The sequence below is a fragment of the Trichomonas vaginalis genome, chromosome III, assembly GCF_026262505.1.
Source record: "Trichomonas vaginalis G3 chromosome III, whole genome shotgun sequence".
Classification (NCBI taxonomy): Eukaryota; Parabasalia; order Trichomonadida; family Trichomonadidae; genus Trichomonas; species Trichomonas vaginalis.
In genome coordinates this window covers 24889093-24906757 of record NC_067205.1, presented here as the reverse complement: position 1 = coordinate 24906757, position 17665 = coordinate 24889093, and the positions used below count along the sequence as shown (strand labels likewise).

Sequence of the window (17665 nt, the reverse complement as noted above, 5' to 3'; positions counted from 1 at the left end):
GTTTATAGTAAACTCAGTCGGACATCCAAACATAATGAAACCTGCTCTAGTTGCAGCACATGTTACACCGTACTTAAAGTATTAAATAAGTCAACAAAACCTGTTGGTGTATATCTGAGTAAGTATCTTCAAAGGAGTATTTTTTACCATTCACAACAATAAAGTCTTCTGGTGTCAAAAGAGCAAAACAGGCTTTAGTCGTCATTGTGTTTAAGGTTAGTTTACAATATCGTCCTTGAGGACTTTGTAAGTTTGTTGTTATAGAATTATATGACTCAGGGTTTTTAGTCGTAATAGTATAAACCATTATGTCTTCTGCCATTTACTTAGCAAATAAATTTTAATGAAATGTTGTGGTCGTCAAATATTTTTATAACGTCTGGGAAACTATATTTTAAGTTCAACGTTTCACCTCCTTTCATAACGTATATCTTGTCAATGGCATTATATGAAACACCACAGCAACTAATGTCGGGTTCTATTTCTTTGATGTTTATATCGTCTGCCTCTGTCAAAAGTTTCAATAGTTCTTTCAAAACTTCATGAGGTGCAATGACATATGAGTTCACTTTTACAGGGTTGTGTTCGACCAAGTTTAACATTATACTTAAAGCTTGACAAATCTTCTCCTGAGTTTGAAGTTTGTCTTTCAGTTGTTGGTAGTCGTTTCGAATATCTGCAACAGAACTTAAGTCTCTGCTAACTTCAGGATATGTTGGTTCTTTTACAGGAACAATTGTTATACCATCTTCGTCTTCGTATGGTTTCCCCACTTCAACATCTCTGTCTTTGACATTGACAACAACACTTTGACTGTTTGTTTGAGTTGGTGAATTTAACTTCACATCTGCCACCGCCATTAAACCTTTTGAAACACTTATGCTTCTATTTTTCGGAAATGACATTTTACTTAGAATAAAAAGATGGACGTATTCGGATATCTTATTGAATTGAAGCAGAACAAAGTTTATACTCACAAACAATACAAATACATTGACAGAATAGTTCTTTACACAAACAATGGAAAATGTTATAGAATAGCAGTCTTTGCTGAACCTAAATATTTTCATAAAGCAAAGAAAGTTGGTATAACTGAAATGGTGAAAGTTCTTGAAGCAGACAAAAATATAACTTCAAAACTGACCGATATTACTAAAGGAAAGTTTATAATACAATATTATGTCAAAACTGGCGTACTGTCAATATTTGACGGAGAGAAGTCAGTTCAAGAACAACTTAGTGACCTGCTGCCAAAATCTGCTCGATGGAAGCTGTCGTTATGCCAATCTGAGGAGCCCCAGCAGGTTTCATCGAACGAATCTTCAAAAGAGCATCTTCCGTGAAAAGTGCTATTGGTTTTGTAAACTTCTTTACTCTCAATTCATCTGGACCGTCTCTGTCACCAGTATATTGTATTTGAACTGTACCAACAGTTGAAATACCACCCATAAAGTCTTCTGAGTCAGCAAATGGAATGCCAAGCCAAAAGTTTGAACGGTCTCCATTTGTATATTGAGTTTTTTGACCTCCTGTATGAGTCCATACTTTCACATATGGCATAATAGAACTTTGCATTTCAGGGTTAATGGTTGTTGTGAAGTTGTTGTTAAAGTTCATAGCATCTAATGTCAAGTTGTATGACCTCATATCCTCAACTGTAGAATATTCTTCTCTTGGATAATATTTGCCATCTATGTTTATATGATATTTAATACCGGGGTTGTAGAAACAAGAATAGTCATTTATAGTTCGTCTGAACAGTACAAACATAGTATCTGCATGTTTCATTGCAGTTGTTAAAGCAATATCTGTTCTTGCACCTTCGGCTCCTGGATTTTGGTTTCCAACTTCACCTGCAAAGTCTTTGACAGATATTTGGTGTATAGGGAACATAAGTGGAACTGCAATATATTTGGCAGCTAAAGCATTTGAAATATCTGGGTCCAACATATAGACTGCAAGTCTGCTTTCTATTCTCTTGCATTCAAATTTTTCGCATGTGAACTTAACTGGGTCCCAAGCATCTCCAGCAGCATTGAAATAATAGTTTACTTCATTGTTGAAGTTTGAGAAACCAAAGTCTAAGTCAACCTTGCCTTTGCAAAATTCGGCGAATGACGTTTTATTTGTTCCCTTTACGTCTGTAAGAGTGAATGGGTCTTGTGTTGGTGCAATGACTAAGTTATTTTTGCTTGGAGTAAGTTTGATAGAAATTTTTCCTGCCCAGTTTGGCAAGTATCTTAAAAACCTGAAGATGAGGAAAGATGACAAAGGAACTCTAAGTTTCAGTTTTACTTTGGTTACTGCTGCTGCAGTTTGTCCAGAAAGGTCAACATAAACTCCTGGAACGTTAGGGTCAAGTCTTCTTATTTTCTCAATGGTGGCATACTGGTCTGTTTGTTCTCTAGCTTGTGGTTGTACTGAGTTTCTCAAAGCGAACCATTCATAGTTTGCCCATGTTACTGTTTGAACTAAGTCAGAGTTAGAATATATCTTATATTATAGATCCGTATTTTTCCCAAGTGAGCGGGGTATCTCCAATCCCAGCCCTATCGTCCTCCCAGTGTCAGTTTTCAATATAAAATCCAAATTTTTTTTGAAAATAAAAATTTCGAGAAATTTTTCTGATTTTTTTTCTTTGATTTCAATAATTCAAAATAAATTTGGTAGTAAAAAGACACTATTTAATGAAATTCATATGAGTGAATGTGGATAAATACTCTCAAAACATACAATTTATCTATTTTTTCTTTATATTATCAACTAATTAGTGATAATTTTTTTTGAATCAGATTTTTTTTCATTAAAAACATAATATATAACACAACAATGATGCACACATACGTATCTACACATCAAAATATAAAGCTTGTTTTGGTCTGGGCATCCCAACCCAAAATTCTTTAAAAATTGAATAAAATTGAATACTTGGGGCTGGGATGCCCATCCCAAAACCGAATTGAATTTTTTGAATTAAAGAATATATTTATGTATTTATAATATACATGTGATGTCTATAAAAAATACTAAATTCTAAAAAAAATTCAATTTATTCAAAACGTATACTAAGTGATCACTTCATTAGTAGGATCAGCAATCCTACTAAATGGTGAGAACGCCACTAACTAAAAAAGGAGTCCTTGGCTCTTGATCTCTTGTCAGTAGAGTTCATAATGAGGCATGGCATCTACTGATTAGAGATCAGAGCAATCCTACCTTACCTTCAGGAGCTACAAAGCTCCTAATCGTTACGAGAGGGAGTCTTGGAGCTCCTGAAGCTCATCAGCAGAGGCTATTTACCATTTGGGCCTCTTCTGATGAAAGATGCGAAACACGTCTACGAACCAGGAGCTTCAAAGCTTCTAATCCTTACTAAAGGGAGCTTTGGAGCTCCTGAGTCTCCATCAACAAAGTCCCAGATGGTAAATGTCCTTTGCTGATGAAAGATGCGAAACACATCTCCGAACCAGGAGCTCCAAAGCTCCTAATCCTTACGAAAGGGAGCTTTGGAGCTCCTGAAACTCCTTTTACTATAAAATATGACAGTTTTCTTCTGAGGTTCTCATCAAATCTAAGACTTCAGAAGAAAGCTGTCCTATCAATGTATACTTACACTCTCATGGACTACAAGTGTACAATTTTAAAGCAGAGATTATCCGAGGCCCCTCATCAAATGAGGGACCTCGGATAATCTCTACCTTAAGTAGTCAAATAACTTTTCTCACTATTTAGGAACAAAAGAACAAGAGTTGGAGTACTTTAAGGCAAGATTCTTCCGAAATCTCTCATCGAATGAGAGACTTCGGAAGGACCTTGCCAAATCCTTGAACGCCAATATCCTTGGAACTGAGCTAGAACCAGGGAGAAGTAGCATACTATAGAGCACGATGGTAATCTCGGAAATACTTATATCCCCCCAAGCACAATATTTAAGAAGTCTAACTCATATATACAAGAAGTCAGGCTGAATAGATATTGTGCATATGGTTTGCAGAACTCTCATGATATTTAAAATTCATGTTATCCCAAAAAAGGTGACACTTTGGGTGTATCGTCCATCCCAGGGATGCAAAAATCACATCACCTTGGATCTATACTTATATCCCATGAAAACTTCTGGAGCATATTGGTATCCGACATAGAAAATTCCATTGCAACCTTTCTTGTCAGACAACTTGGCAGAAGGTTTTATTTCAATGTCTTGTTCCACGTATAAGAATGAGTTGTCAATAGAAATAATATGAAACCTGTCGCAAGCAATATCTACTGTTGTTGAAGAACCTTCTCCAAACTCACCTACGTTTCCATAAGAAACAGCAGTTGTATATTCGTAAGTTCCAGGAACTATTTCTGACCTTCTAATGGCATTGTCGCATTCGTAGTTAGTATACAAGTCTTGGGTATGGTGGCACTGCGTTCCACTTTACCCAATACTTGTGAATTTGACACTTTACAAAACCGTTAACGTATATTTTACAACATGAACGCAAAAACTAACTTAACCTTAAATATTTACAAAGCTGCCAACCACTTCACTTCACTAACGAACTCACTAATGTAAAAATAAACGTTCTCACTATCGTTCTCACTAACGACTTCACTAATGTTCTCATAAATTTTCCTCAATATCTTCATCATCAGTGTTAACCCTATTGTAGTCATACTTGAAGCCATAAACTTTCTCTAACTTCTTAACGTACAATTTACATAACTTACCTTCGTCATCGTATGGTTTAATGATATAACTATTTCTATCTTTATACACAGTCAATGAAAAGTCAACTGGTCTCGGATGTATTTGAAAGAACATGTTATGCTCAGGAAGGAAGAATAAATGTTTAAATGTATGTTTGTTATACTGTGGAATTCGAATGAGTTGCTTTTGTTCTGTCATTTACATCCAAATAAAAATTTTTAGTAAAATAAAAAATAAACTTAAAAATAAATGATATCACCACCCTCACACGTATGAAAACATCCATTTAAAATTTAGGTGAAGTGGTGAGATCTCACCTCTTTTTTCACCTGTTTTTTCACCCTGTTGAATTCATTGCTTTATAACTCTCTTCCTTGGTTTCTTTTTAGTTGCTTTCTTCACGTCTGTCTCCAACTTGACTGTCTTTCTTCTTCGTCCGTAATGATACCAGTTACTTCCACCAGTCAATGGGTCAAATGGTCTTTCGTAAGGGTTTCCATACATTCCATAGGGACCATACGGAAGAACTACTGGTGGAGAAGAAACATTTTCTTTAGTTCCATCGACTCTATTTAAATGCATTGTTTCACCTTTCATCTGGTCATTAAAGTCTTTTGCGTGTTTTGCAAACTCATCGTCCTTTCCTAAAGCATTTTCTGACTCAGTCGCAACCAAATTGGATGCTTTATTTATGAGCCCTATTTTATTTAATCTTAACTTCTTTGCAACCCAGCCTCCAATCTTTCCTTTATTTGCATCTAATGTCTTCGAAACCCTTCCTCCACTCATTTTATTTACTGCGTCATAAGCTCCAAGTGCTTTTGCTCCAAATGCTAATGCTTTTGTTCCCATTGCGCCTAAAGCTGCCCAAGCTACCATTTACCCATATTAAAATCATCTCTCTTCAATATTATCTCATAAAAGTTCTCGTTACTGGAGAAAGTCAATGAAACATAAGCGTTCTCATGGGCTTCGCCCTCACCTTTGCGGTCTATCTAACTTCTTTCTTATCTCATCTATTCGCTTCAAAATGTCTGAACAATTGCTAACATCTTCTACAACAGTTATTTCATCATGAATGACTTTCAAGAACAAGCTCATTTAATATGCATTAAAATCATCTCAATAATGAGTCCATCCTTTCCATCTTTAGGTAGCACAACATCTTTCATTGAAGAAGGTTCGACAAGTCTTATGTTAAACTTACTGACAAAGTTTGTTATACTATAATGCTTCGGTGGCGAATACATGTAGTTTGAAAGACATAATATAGATTCTTCAGCAAATTCACTTATACTGGATTTTATAACAATGTTCTCACGAGACCAAATACCACCAATTGACAATCTTGTAAGCAATCCTGCTGAACCTTCAACTGTAAACGTCGATGGTAACATTCCCGAAGGTCATCTATTGACATCTTTGAGTCACTGAATTTAAATATTTTCTTAAAGCAATCGTCATTATCTAACCATGCAATAGCTTTGAAGTTTTCATTCGAATATACATCTGCTTCATTAAATGTAAATCCTGACTTCTTTGCAGAGATGACTTTAAAATCTATTGAGTTTGTTTCAAAATTATATGCTATGGTAACTTCTGAAGGTAATGGATGTCCTTCCGCAGTCAGTTGTTCTCTCACTACCGTTTGAAGCTTTGTATTAAAAACTTTCATGTCATCTCCTGTGTCTAGGTTCACATACACAGCAACAGGGAAACTATCTTGCTTCTTTGTTTCATCATTATATCTCAAAACATTAAAGTTCTTCAATAATATTGTTCTTCCTGCTGGAATACTTCGAACCTGTCTGATTTCAATAGCTTTCTCACCTCCTACATACTCTACCCAGTGTCTTGGATATTCATAAGTATACTGACTTTCTTGAATTTTGGTTGGTTTCATCATAACATGTTCATAGTATATCTTTATACTCTTGTCAGTTAGACTCGGTGCTATGTTCTGAATATTTCTGACTTGCATTTTTAATGGAGATAAAATGAAGCATTTAATACATGACGTAGATGAAGACATGAATGAAACTACAGACAAACTTAACTCTTCTCTCATTCTTCCTTTCAGTAAGGACTATGAGTTCTGTTCAAATGGTGTTTATTTCTATTGTGGAAAGATGGGTTCAGGTAAGACATTTAACCTCATTCGTCATATACTCATAACAGAGCGTTTAGGAAACGACTCTTACTATGACCAAATCATTATATCAGCAACTTCAGACTCTATGGATCAACAGCGAAAACATTTATGTCAAAAGTTCAAGCCTCTGTCGTTAAAGTTCCAGACAGTGAACTCATTGAATTTCTTCAACGTTACATTCGACGTAAGAGGAAATATTATGCCATCGTTGAATTTATACAGTCAGGAATGCAAAAGACTTCAGAGAGATGGAAAGAATTATTGACAAACACCACTTACGTCAGTACTCAGGAGTTTACGATATGAAACGACTGACAAACTACATTCTGTCAAAACTTTCAAAATACCCCTTCAAAAAGTATCCTTCAAATACTCTGCTCGTTTGTGACGACTTCTCCGGAAAAGGTTTAGTGTCAAAGCCTGACTCACCATTAGCTAACATCATAACTAAAGTCAGACATTACCATTTAACTGTAGCAATACTTATGCAAACATGGCGTTTCCTTGCTTTAAACATAAAACGTCTCATAACTGACTTCGTTATCTTTCAAGGTTTCTCACGCTATGATATTGAACTCATTTGGAAACAGTCAGGTATAACATTACCTTTTGAAGAAATTTGGGAAGCATATAAGTCTCTCATCTCTCCTCGTTCATACCTTGAGATTCATATCATGACTAATACCATTAAAGTCAAAAATATTCCATGGGAACGACCAACATTGTTTTAAAGTTTAACCTTCAATTGACTGATGGTAAACAAATTCCATGCATCTCTGTCGCCATTTCTGTTAATATTTTTGCTGTCATTCATATCATCCACTTCCCCATCCGTTAGCTTTTGAGGATATGCGTTAGAATAGCTGTTCTTAAATGAAGGCTTTTCACCTTTGAGAGCATAAACTCTATAACTTTCTGCATACTTTATGTTTGAACCTCCTGAGCCATCATTGACATAAATTTTTATAGGCTTCCACCTTTGTTCATATTCCTGCTTCTTCCCTTAGCTCTTTTGTTCAGTAGTTCTACATCTTTATACACAGCACCTGTCTCAGTGAATTCAACAATATTTTCATTCGTTAGCTTTACATTCAAACCCTTGTCGAGTATATTGTTCATTTCATACATATAAAAGGTTTTTATTCTATATGAAATGAGAAGCAAATCCATCTTAGCTGGTGCCGTTAATGTTCCAATTGAACCAACATCAAATGTTGACTCACGAACGACAAACAATATTGTCATAAAGAACTATAGTTCAGAGTGTTTGAAAGAAAAAGAACCAGAGCTGAAATCCGTGAATTTAAACACAGCTTCAAACGCTAACGCTACATCAGATGTTAAGTTAGAGTATCCACCACTGGACCAAATTCTTTCAAGAGAAGCCAACGACAACCCTACACAAATGTTCAAACAAATCCTTCAGATAACGTAGACCATTACCTTCTTCAGTTATACCAAACAATTTTACTCAAAGACGATAAGAAGCTTTTGACAAATCTTATAAGCAAAAACCAAATAATTTTAACAAAGGAGGACCTTGAAAATGTTATATCACGAATAACAGGGAAACAATGTGTCATTGACTATCTCGACCCTGAAATCGAATGCTGTGGTCAAACTCCACTATTCATGAAAATAGGTAACATCCGCATCATTGAAACACCAGGAACTACAGGAGTTGAGTTTAAGTATAAATATTTCGAACGAGTATACAAAACTTTCAACAGAATATAAACTTTGTTTGAAATATGTTTTAGTAAATTAAAGCAGTCAGGACCTTCGGTCTTGGCGCTTTGCGCCGTCAGTCAAAAAATTTCAAGTTAGCAATTTGTATATCTATCCAAAAACTTCTTCAACAGTATCGAACTCATCTTCATAATGCAAACCTAATCTTATTGACTTGGTGCAGTTTCACTAACACAATATTTTTCTGTTCTCTTGACTGACATAACTAACTCATTTGTTTCATCAAACAGCAACAACCAAAGTTCATGACCTAATACATAACATTCATACTTTATATTTTTAGCTCTGAGTTCTCTTGTAAGCTGTTGCATTTAATATTTTCTAAAAAGTCAACTTCAACAGTCATTCGCACTGGTGCCTTCAGTTCTACAGGCTCTCCTTGAAAGTCAACAAGTCTGAATTGCATGTCTTTCAAATTATGAGGACTAATGCGAACCCATTTACCTAAATGAGTTGCTATGACAGGAACGTTTGGAATGAACATTGAATTTACTTCATAACAGAAAGACTTATATTCTACTGAACCTTTACTATTAACTCCTGAAATACCTGTGACATTAGCTATTTTAGACTCAATGTACAAACAATTACCATAACATACGTATGGAACAGATTTCATCTCAATCGTTTTGTCAACACTTTTCAAAGGAAATGTCATATGGTATGCTCCCAGAAGCAATTGAACTCTATGACTCATTCGTGTTATCTTAAACTCCTTCGCATAACTGAACTTCAATGTTCCCTCAGAAGAGAGTTCGACATCTATGTTGTCAATAGTTTCTTCATTTATGAGAGTATCTATGACTCCAGCAATTTTATCTATTCTATACTCTGCTCTGTTAGGAAATGTTATAAACTTCTTTGTCATCTATTTCAATCTCTATGAAATCTGTTCATCTGTTATGACAAAAGTTGCGATAGTATTGAAGTCAACAACTCTGAAAGCAAGTGCTTCATTCTGAAGACCTAAGTTTGTTTGTAGCTTTACTGTCCCGTATTCGTTTGGGTCTGTACTTTGCAAATAGAACAACATTTTATTCTCATTAAAATATGACTATTGCTGCATATGCGTATGAAACAAATGAAGCAAGAAGAGCACATGAACTAGTAAACGAAAACTCAACTTTAACCATTGAAGGCAATGATTTAGTCATTGACGATGGAAAAACTAAAAAAGTCATTGATTTCGATACTTTTAACACTTATGACCCATTCATTACAACAAGCAAGGTTCCCATCATAAATGATGGAACGGTGCAATATATAAATTCTACAGTAGATGCCTCATTAGTGAAAGTACTGAATGTTCTCATTGAATTGTTAAAGAGCTTTCGATTTGACGACAACATTAAATGCCTAAAGAATTTAGTCATGAATGAGAAACAAATTCTTGGCGTTGCTGGTAGCAGTAATGATGTACACCTTATGACATTAGAATATTATAACGAACATAAAGATGAACTGAAAGGAGAGAAGGGTGACACCGGACCACAAGGAATACAAGGAATACAAGGACCTCAAGGAATACAAGGAATACAAGGACCTCAAGGCGAAAACGGTTTGGATGGAAAGGATGGAAAGGATGGAAAAACTGCTAAATCATGGATATGGGACCTTATAAATACTGGTTAATAGCTGCTTCATATGGAGTTCTTCAATACCAAATCGGAAAGATATGGGCAGTACTTGGTGAAGAAGTTTTAGATGACGTTAAAAATGCTTTGAACTTCATTTCAAATGGTTCGGATACTATTAAAACTTTATCTGGTTGGATGCAAGAAACAAGGAGTCAAATAGATACTGTAAGACGTATAGCAAACAATGCACGTACGAGATTGGATACTTTACGAGAAGCACAAAATACACTAAAGGAAGCAAATGATATTCTTGGCTCAGTATCAGACATGCATGAAGATTGGCTTAAAGGTGACAAATCTTTAAAAAATCACAGTCAGTCTATTGCTGACTACAAGAAAAGTATAGATTTTTTACATAGTGCTATGGACGTACATGATGGAAGCATAAGGAACTTACTTAATGCTAACAATAACTTACCAGGAACTATTAAAGCATTTATAAAGTCCTTTGTAAAACCCGGTGCTCTAACATTTAGGTCTTTGAGAGCAAGAGCATTGAAGTCAAGAGATGCAGAAACTCCAACAGAAACTCCAGAAGGAACTGAAACAACAGAAACTCCAGAAGAACCACCAAAACCAACAGCTAATGAAATATTGTTCGAATATTTCCAAGGTACTCTGTTCTCATTGCATACATTCAAGAAATACTTAAGAAAGCAGACTTGACTTTAGGAGATGATGAAAGTTCTGTATATCTTTCGTTCCAGTTTCAAATAGCAGAACTTTTGAGACAGATATGCTTAATGTATGACAACATCTCTGATTTCACAAGATATGATGACGACCATGACCCCGAACACGGTGAAGAAGAAGTTTTACAAACATCCATTAAGACAGGAAAGGTTTTAACACAAAGTCTCATTATTGACACCAAAGATGGCGAAGTGGACGTTCTTCAAGAGCTGAAGAAAAATACTTCTTCGGGAGGTGGTGGTAGGCATGAACTTGAAATAAATGAGATAGAAGAGAAATTAGCCGAAAAAGCAGATAAAAACCACGTTCATTATATAACTTCAGATGAACAGATTATAACGGACTATCATGGATATTTAACACGAAGTGATGAAGCGAAGACAAAAAATGTTAATGAAAGAAGATATAAATACATTCGTGCTAAAGGTTATGACATAAGCTGTACTGTACAGTATGATGTAGCTAAAGCACCAGAAGCATTTGGTTATACCGGTGAAATTTATGCCTCTACTTTCAATGTTAACGGTGTATTAGTTGAACCAAGATTTACTTTGAGAGTTAAGTCAAAAATAACGTTTGAAGATGCTATTAAAAGTAAAGCTGACAAAGTTGAACTTGACGCAACGAACAAAGTTTTGAAATCTCATAAACACAATATCTCCGATATAAATGAACTTCAAACTTCTTTAGACAGTAAAGCCGACAAGAACCATACACATAAATCCTTCACTACTGTTAGAGCAGACGACATAATATTGAACTTTGACCTTGGTTCAAGTGCACCATTAGAAAATCCAAGTACAAGCGTAAAAGATACTCTTAACAATTTAGATAAGAGTTGCAGGAATATCGAAGATCATGCCAGAAACTTTGAAGCATATGAACTACCAACAATGTTAGATAAGAAAGCAGACAAAACAGAGCTTCAAACATTAAAGACAGAAATACTTCAAACATTATATCCTATAGGTTCTATTTATACGTCAATGAATTCAACAAATCCAGAAACAGTTTTAGGTTTTGGTATGTGGGAGCAGATTGTAGATAAATTCTTATACTGTGCGAACTCTTCAAAGCAAACAGGAGGTTCGAAGAAAATTACTGAAGCAAACCTTCCACCGCACACTCATACAGGAACGACAAACTTTTCTGGCGACCATAGCCACTCATTACGAGACCATCCATTATACAACTCAGAATATAAAGCTGGCAATGACGTTTTATCTCCAGATTATAACCATTCAGCAAAAAAGACTTTTCGACAAACTGAACCAGGAGGAAATCATTCACACACTTTCACAACAAATCCAACAGGAAGTGGAGCAGACTATATGCCACCATTTGTGACTATATTCGCATGGTACCGCGTTCAATGAACGCGCTTGAGCCTGCTTTGCGGACTTACCGTCTTGAATAAAATCTTTAACTTTACATAAATGAGCTTGAAAGAAGTATTCGAACAACATCCATGGAGGTCATTTAAGAAGTTCAATGAAGCTGCAAAAAGTTGGGGATTTACTAACAGAGCTGAAGTGAAAAGGTTCTTTGACAAAAATGTTGTACATCAAACAAAAATAAACCCTTACGACTACTTTTTACCAATTTACTCCAACGCTCCTGACGCATACCAATTTGACACTCTCATTCAAAGCAGAAAAGGAGGACATAAACCATTCCTCATCTTCATTAATGTTAACACTCGTAAAGCATATGCATATCCAATGAAAAATAAAGGAACTCGTGAAGTGTTAAGAGTTTTACAAAAGTTTGTAGCAGAACATAGCCCAAGTACTTTAACATCAGACCAAGACAGTGCATACCTCAGCAATGAAATCACAGATTTTCTCATTAAGCATAACATAACTCACTACACTACTGAAGACCATAACCATAACATACTCGGCATCATTAACCGCTTCATAAGGACTCTCAGAGATTTAAACCAAGAGCGAGACTTTACCGAAGAAACAATGAAACATTTTCTCGAAGTATATAATTCCTCAACACATTCTACAACAGGACATACACCAAATTCAATGACACAACAACAAGAAGAAAAGTATATACAAAAGAAACGAAGCCAAACACAAAATATCAGAAATTCAACGCAATTTACCCTCATTCCTGGTACAAAAGTTCGTGTAGTTCTTGACGACAAGCCGTTGACAAAGAAACGTTTAAGGTTAAGTCGAAATTATTATATCGTAGACTCTACGCAAGGTAATGGATATCTTATAAAAGCTGCCGACGACTCCATTGCATTTTACCCTCGACATAAATTAGTCGAAAGTAGTAATGGCAAACTTGCTGAAACCATTGACGAAGCAAAGCGAGGAGTGGTTATTGAAATACTTGGCTATAACATAAACGATGACACTTATAAAGTAAGATATGAAGGAGGCGTTGAAGATGTTATACCATCTAAGAACTTGAGAGAATCTAAACCAACTCATCTGGGACCATTAGAGCGGGAGTACTGGAAAGACAAAAATATGCCAGAAAGAATAAGAAAATTCTTCTAAACTTTTTCATTAGATGTAAATCAGACATGAATGAGAACAGTCATGATATCATTAATGTTTTCATAAATTTACACCAAAAATAATGTTTAGGGTAGATGGTTAGATCTAACCTCTTTTTTCACCTCTTTTTTCACCCTAGCCGCTTAGCAGCTCAGATTGCTTTAGCTTTCTCGTGAATTTTCATGAATTTTCATGAATTTTATATATTAATGTTTTCGCTAAGCCACTTTGTGCCGTCAGTCAGTCAGTCAATGAAATTTACACCAAAAATAATGTTTAGGTGAAGAGGTGAGATCTCACCCGTTTTTTCACCTGTTTTCTCAACCTCATGAATTTTCATGAATTTCCTTAAGATAGAAAAAATAAAGTTAGTTTTATTTTATTTATTTTTTTATTTTGTATGTAAGATATGATTTCAGGGATTTTTTTGACGAAGTGTAAATCTTCACTTCGTCAAAAAATAACAGTTATCTAATGAAAAAGTGTCATTTTTTTCATTTGACGAGAATGTCGGGTAGAAGGTTAGATCTAACCTGTTTTCTCACCTCTTTTTTCACCTCTTGAATTTTCATGAATTTTCCCGAAATAAAAAATAAAGTTAGTTTTATTTTTATTTATTTTTTTTTATTTTGTATAAAAGATATGATTTCAACAATCGGCACAACAACACTTCAAACAACAACAGCACCAAACTCGTTAGTCATGAATCCAACATCTATGTTAGTAGAGATGAAAAACTTCATTCCTTCTTCATATACTTTCGAAACAGAAATCCAGAAGATAAAGCAAGAACTTTTAACAAGTAATTTAGACTGTAGTGCGAAAGATGAAACAAATGAACAGTATCTTTATGAAATGCAGGACATTATTGACCATTTGCCTAAATTGCCTGAAATCCAACAACAAAAGCTCACTATTCCTGAATTCGATGAAATAGAAGTGAAACCAACTGACTCAGTAGAAATAAAGAAGTTCATACGAAAGGTAAACTATGAATTCCTTGGTTTTCATTGCAACCATAAGGTTATGGACAAAGATTGCGACATGGTATATAAGAATGTTTCTGACATATATAAATCTGAAGAATTTAAGACCTACGACAACTTTGTTTCGTTAGTTGCTGAATGTGTTTGGGAAATAAGAGATAAAGATAGAAGAGGTAAGGTATGGAACAAACAAATAAGACCAACTGCTTCAGATTTAAAGAAAACCATTGACGCTTTAGTTGTTTTAGCTGGTTTTATTTCAATGTATAACGCAAAAATGAATCCGCAATGTTCTAAATGTAAAGCGGCAATTAGGAAATATAACTACTCCGTCAAAGAGATAGAAAGAATGAGAAACGACTATGCAGACTTAAAGAAAGAAGCAGAAAAGCCAGCAGAAGATAAAATGGACATGTTAGCATTTCTGAACAAAAACTATCCAACAGCTGACGATTTCCTTCTATCTGACGTCAAGAAGAAGTATAAAGAAACTTTCGGCATTGTTAAAACATTCGATATCCTCAGCGAAGAAATAGAAGCTACAAAACTGTTTAGGATTTCAAATATACATCGTACAATTCATGTAAAACGGTTATAAATAATGAGGTGAGAAAACAGGTGAGAAAACAGGTGAGATCTCACCACTTCACCTAAACATTATTTTTGTCTGATTTACGCTCATTACGAAGAAGTCCTGACAAAACATGTACGATGAAATCATGAAAATTCATGAGGTGAAAAAACAGGTGAGAAAACGGGTGAGATCTCACCTCTTCACCTAAAATATATTTTTGCTGAATTCAGCACAAAAATCATGAATTTCCTTAAGATAGAAAAAATAAAGTTAGTTTTATTTTTATTTATTTTTTTATTTTGTATGTAAAGACATATATGTCAAACATTGAGTTTGAAACAGTTAAAAAGATAGACAATGACACCAAAGTGGTTAGAATAGGTGATTTAAACGTAAGATACTCAAAGAAATACAACAAATATTCTTTGTCAGACATTATAACACCATCTGGAAAGAAAACAAACGACTGGGTTAGAAATGCTTCAACTCAGAAAATTTTGACAAGAAATCCTGAGCTTATGATATCAGTAAGATTCTATGGAACTACAGCATATCTCATCGACAAAAGTCTTATACCAATAGTTTTGTTATGGTTAGACCCAGTTGTTGGATATAACTTCATAACTTATGGTTCATTCGATATGGAACGTTGCAGTGAAGGCTTACTTTACATCGTTCAGAAACCGAAGGACTTCAATACAAAAAGATATAAGATAGGAAGAACATATAATATAACTCAAAGATATGACTCTACAGTCAATAGAGTCAAAGTTGTGTTCGTTAATGATATGAGAGCTGCTGAAACAGAACTACTTGAAAAGTTTGAGAAAATGTATGGTGCTCCCACGAAAGGTAAAGAAACGTTTGAAGTAGATGAGATAGATAAAGCTATAAAATTATTTGACGAAGTTGCTGAAAAATACATGTAAAGCGTTTATTTTTGGTCTTTTGTGAAAGTCAGAAAATAAAGTTAGTTTTATTTTTATTTATTTTTTTATTTTGTATGTAAAGACAGTAATGTCAAATCAGAGAACACAACAACTGCTATCGTTCATGAAGCCATAAATGAAGATACGAATAATACAGTATAACAAACAGTTACGTCTCATTCGTTCAGTCAAAAGATGATATGTATCAAATGCAAAGTATAATGAACGCTCTTCGTTCTACAAAGCAAGCATATCATTGGTTTGAAAACCAACAGGCAAAAGAACTTTTAGAAGAATTTCCTCATATGATTGCTTCCTCGGAAAACCGAGGGAAGAGATTCCGTACGAAAATCGCAAGAATTTGGCACCTGGTTTGAAAGGTTATTATGTTCATAGACTTTTAGTAAATGCTGTAGCAATGTGGGCTTCACCTCGTTATGCTTGTTATATTTTCATGATGTTAGATGAACTATATAAAGCAGAACGTGGAGAGATGGAAAAGAAACTTCAAGCAAAAGATGAAGTCATTGAATCCAAAGACAAAAGCATACAGAAAAGAATACCGCGTTCAGTACCAAAAGGAAAGGAAAAAAGCTATAAGTATATGATTTACGCTGAAGAGATGGAGAAAGAAGAAGATAAAGATATGGTTATGTTGCATTTAGTGAGAAGAAACAACAAGAGCTTTTATGACCTCGCTAAAATATATAAATCTGACAGAAACTGGTTCTATCGTGAAAACTTACCGATTTCAATGACACCGAATGAGCAAATAAAGGAAATTGTCAAAAGTACTCTTCCTCAAACACACTATGATATTAAAGGTTGTACAATTCTTACCTTCAAAGAAGACTTACCATTACTGAAGGAAAAAATAACAGAATATTTCGATAACTTCAAAGAGGAAGAATAAAAAAATCTAAGCTAATTTTATTTTTTTATAAAATTTTATCTCATATGAAAGAACATGAATTTAGAATATTCGGAACTCATGACAGAAGAAGAGAACGAACAACATGTAAAAGATTATGCAAAATTTCTGAAGACATACAAAGCATTTAAACAATATCTAAATGCTTCTAAAGATTATGCAAAATTTCTGAAGGTATATAAAGCTTATGAAAAAGCGTATGAAAAGTTTATACATTGGGGAATCGTTGTAAAATATCGATATGAAGACTAACCAAAAATATATTTTTGCTTAAATAACTTCAGGGTCTATTTCTTCAACCATTTCACTTCCTTCGTCAATGTCAATAGAAGCTTCTTCAACCTTTGGTAAGAATTTCTGTATAACATCTTTGTTCGTTATTGTCTTCAGAGATGAAGGATAATATTTCACAGATGTTTCACCCTTCTTATATTCTTTCTGTTCGGAAAGATTTAAAGCAATACTGAAGAAGTCAACGTTAGAGTTCTTTATGACAGTATAATGAGTATCTTTGACATTCACGAAGAAACTCTTTTGTTTCAAAACTACTGCTAACTCTTGTGAAGTATAACGTTTGCGGTCAATGACAATAGCTAATGGTCTGACATACTGACCAAACTTAGATTCTTTCACAAACTTCTTGTTAAAGATAACATTAACATTTGAAGCACCATTGAACTCATTCTTGATGGCAGTAGCGAGAGCATTGTATGAAAAGAACTTGCAATCTTGCATGTGTTTCATTAAAATAAAAATATTAAATTATTTTGAAAAATAACTTTAAAAAATCTAATCT

General features: G+C 34.5%; 10 protein-coding genes and 4 pseudogenes across 14 annotated transcripts, besides 3 other annotated features; 8 read left to right on the top strand and 6 right to left on the bottom strand.

Annotated features, from left to right (window-relative positions):
- Positions 1-2500: part of a mobile genetic element that runs on past the window's edge.
- On the bottom strand, positions 327-860 carry TVAGG3_0759550 (protein of unknown function, DUF4106 family; the record flags this gene model as incomplete). Its single annotated transcript, XM_051245552.1, has 1 exon — positions 327-860. The coding sequence occupies one exon, from the start codon at positions 858-860 to the stop codon at positions 327-329; it is 534 nt and encodes a 177-aa protein (XP_051092139.1).
- TVAGG3_0759540 (protein of unknown function, DUF4106 family) lies at positions 1237-1950 on the bottom strand (the record flags this gene model as incomplete). The annotated part of the gene is made up of 1 exon (XM_001299327.2): positions 1237-1950. The coding sequence occupies one exon, from the start codon at positions 1948-1950 to the stop codon at positions 1237-1239; it is 714 nt and encodes a 237-aa protein (XP_001299328.2).
- Positions 2501-4096: a mobile genetic element.
- TVAGG3_0759520 (uncharacterized protein) lies at positions 3440-3691 on the top strand (the record flags this gene model as incomplete). The annotated part of the gene is made up of 1 exon (XM_051245551.1): positions 3440-3691. One exon carries the CDS (start codon positions 3440-3442, stop codon positions 3689-3691), a length of 252 nt encoding a protein of 83 aa, XP_051092138.1.
- Positions 4097-4380: 284 nt separating the features above from the next.
- Positions 4381-17665: part of a mobile genetic element that runs on past the window's edge.
- On the bottom strand, positions 5048-5485 carry TVAGG3_0759500 (protein of unknown function, DUF4107 family; the record flags this gene model as incomplete). The annotated part of the gene is made up of 1 exon (XM_001290741.2): positions 5048-5485. The coding sequence occupies one exon, from the start codon at positions 5483-5485 to the stop codon at positions 5048-5050; it is 438 nt and encodes a 145-aa protein (XP_001290742.2).
- On the bottom strand, positions 5857-6371 carry TVAGG3_0759490 (annotated as a pseudogene). Its single transcript has one exon. A coding segment is annotated over exon 1 (515 nt).
- TVAGG3_0759480 lies at positions 6727-7579 on the top strand (annotated as a pseudogene). The gene has a single exon. A coding segment is annotated over exon 1 (853 nt).
- On the bottom strand, positions 8869-9216 carry TVAGG3_0759470 (uncharacterized protein; the record flags this gene model as incomplete). The annotated part of the gene is made up of 1 exon (XM_051245550.1): positions 8869-9216. The coding sequence occupies one exon, from the start codon at positions 9214-9216 to the stop codon at positions 8869-8871; it is 348 nt and encodes a 115-aa protein (XP_051092137.1).
- Positions 9648-10229, top strand: TVAGG3_0759460 (organellar and viral DNA polymerase type B; the record flags this gene model as incomplete). Its single annotated transcript, XM_051245549.1, has 1 exon — positions 9648-10229. The coding sequence occupies one exon, from the start codon at positions 9648-9650 to the stop codon at positions 10227-10229; it is 582 nt and encodes a 193-aa protein (XP_051092136.1).
- TVAGG3_0759450 lies at positions 10608-11750 on the top strand (annotated as a pseudogene). Its single transcript has one exon. A coding segment is annotated over exon 1 (1143 nt).
- On the top strand, positions 11821-12303 carry TVAGG3_0759440 (phage tail repeat-like family; the record flags this gene model as incomplete). Its single annotated transcript, XM_051245548.1, has 1 exon — positions 11821-12303. One exon carries the CDS (start codon positions 11821-11823, stop codon positions 12301-12303), a length of 483 nt encoding a protein of 160 aa, XP_051092135.1.
- On the top strand, positions 12364-13449 carry TVAGG3_0759430 (integrase core domain containing protein family; the record flags this gene model as incomplete). The annotated part of the gene is made up of 1 exon (XM_051245547.1): positions 12364-13449. The coding sequence occupies one exon, from the start codon at positions 12364-12366 to the stop codon at positions 13447-13449; it is 1086 nt and encodes a 361-aa protein (XP_051092134.1).
- TVAGG3_0759420 (organellar and viral DNA polymerase type B) lies at positions 14092-15033 on the top strand (the record flags this gene model as incomplete). Its single annotated transcript, XM_051245546.1, has 1 exon — positions 14092-15033. One exon carries the CDS (start codon positions 14092-14094, stop codon positions 15031-15033), a length of 942 nt encoding a protein of 313 aa, XP_051092133.1.
- TVAGG3_0759410 lies at positions 16244-16851 on the top strand (annotated as a pseudogene). Its single transcript has one exon. A coding segment is annotated over exon 1 (608 nt).
- TVAGG3_0759400 (uncharacterized protein) lies at positions 17140-17613 on the bottom strand (the record flags this gene model as incomplete). Its single annotated transcript, XM_051245545.1, has 1 exon — positions 17140-17613. One exon carries the CDS (start codon positions 17611-17613, stop codon positions 17140-17142), a length of 474 nt encoding a protein of 157 aa, XP_051092132.1.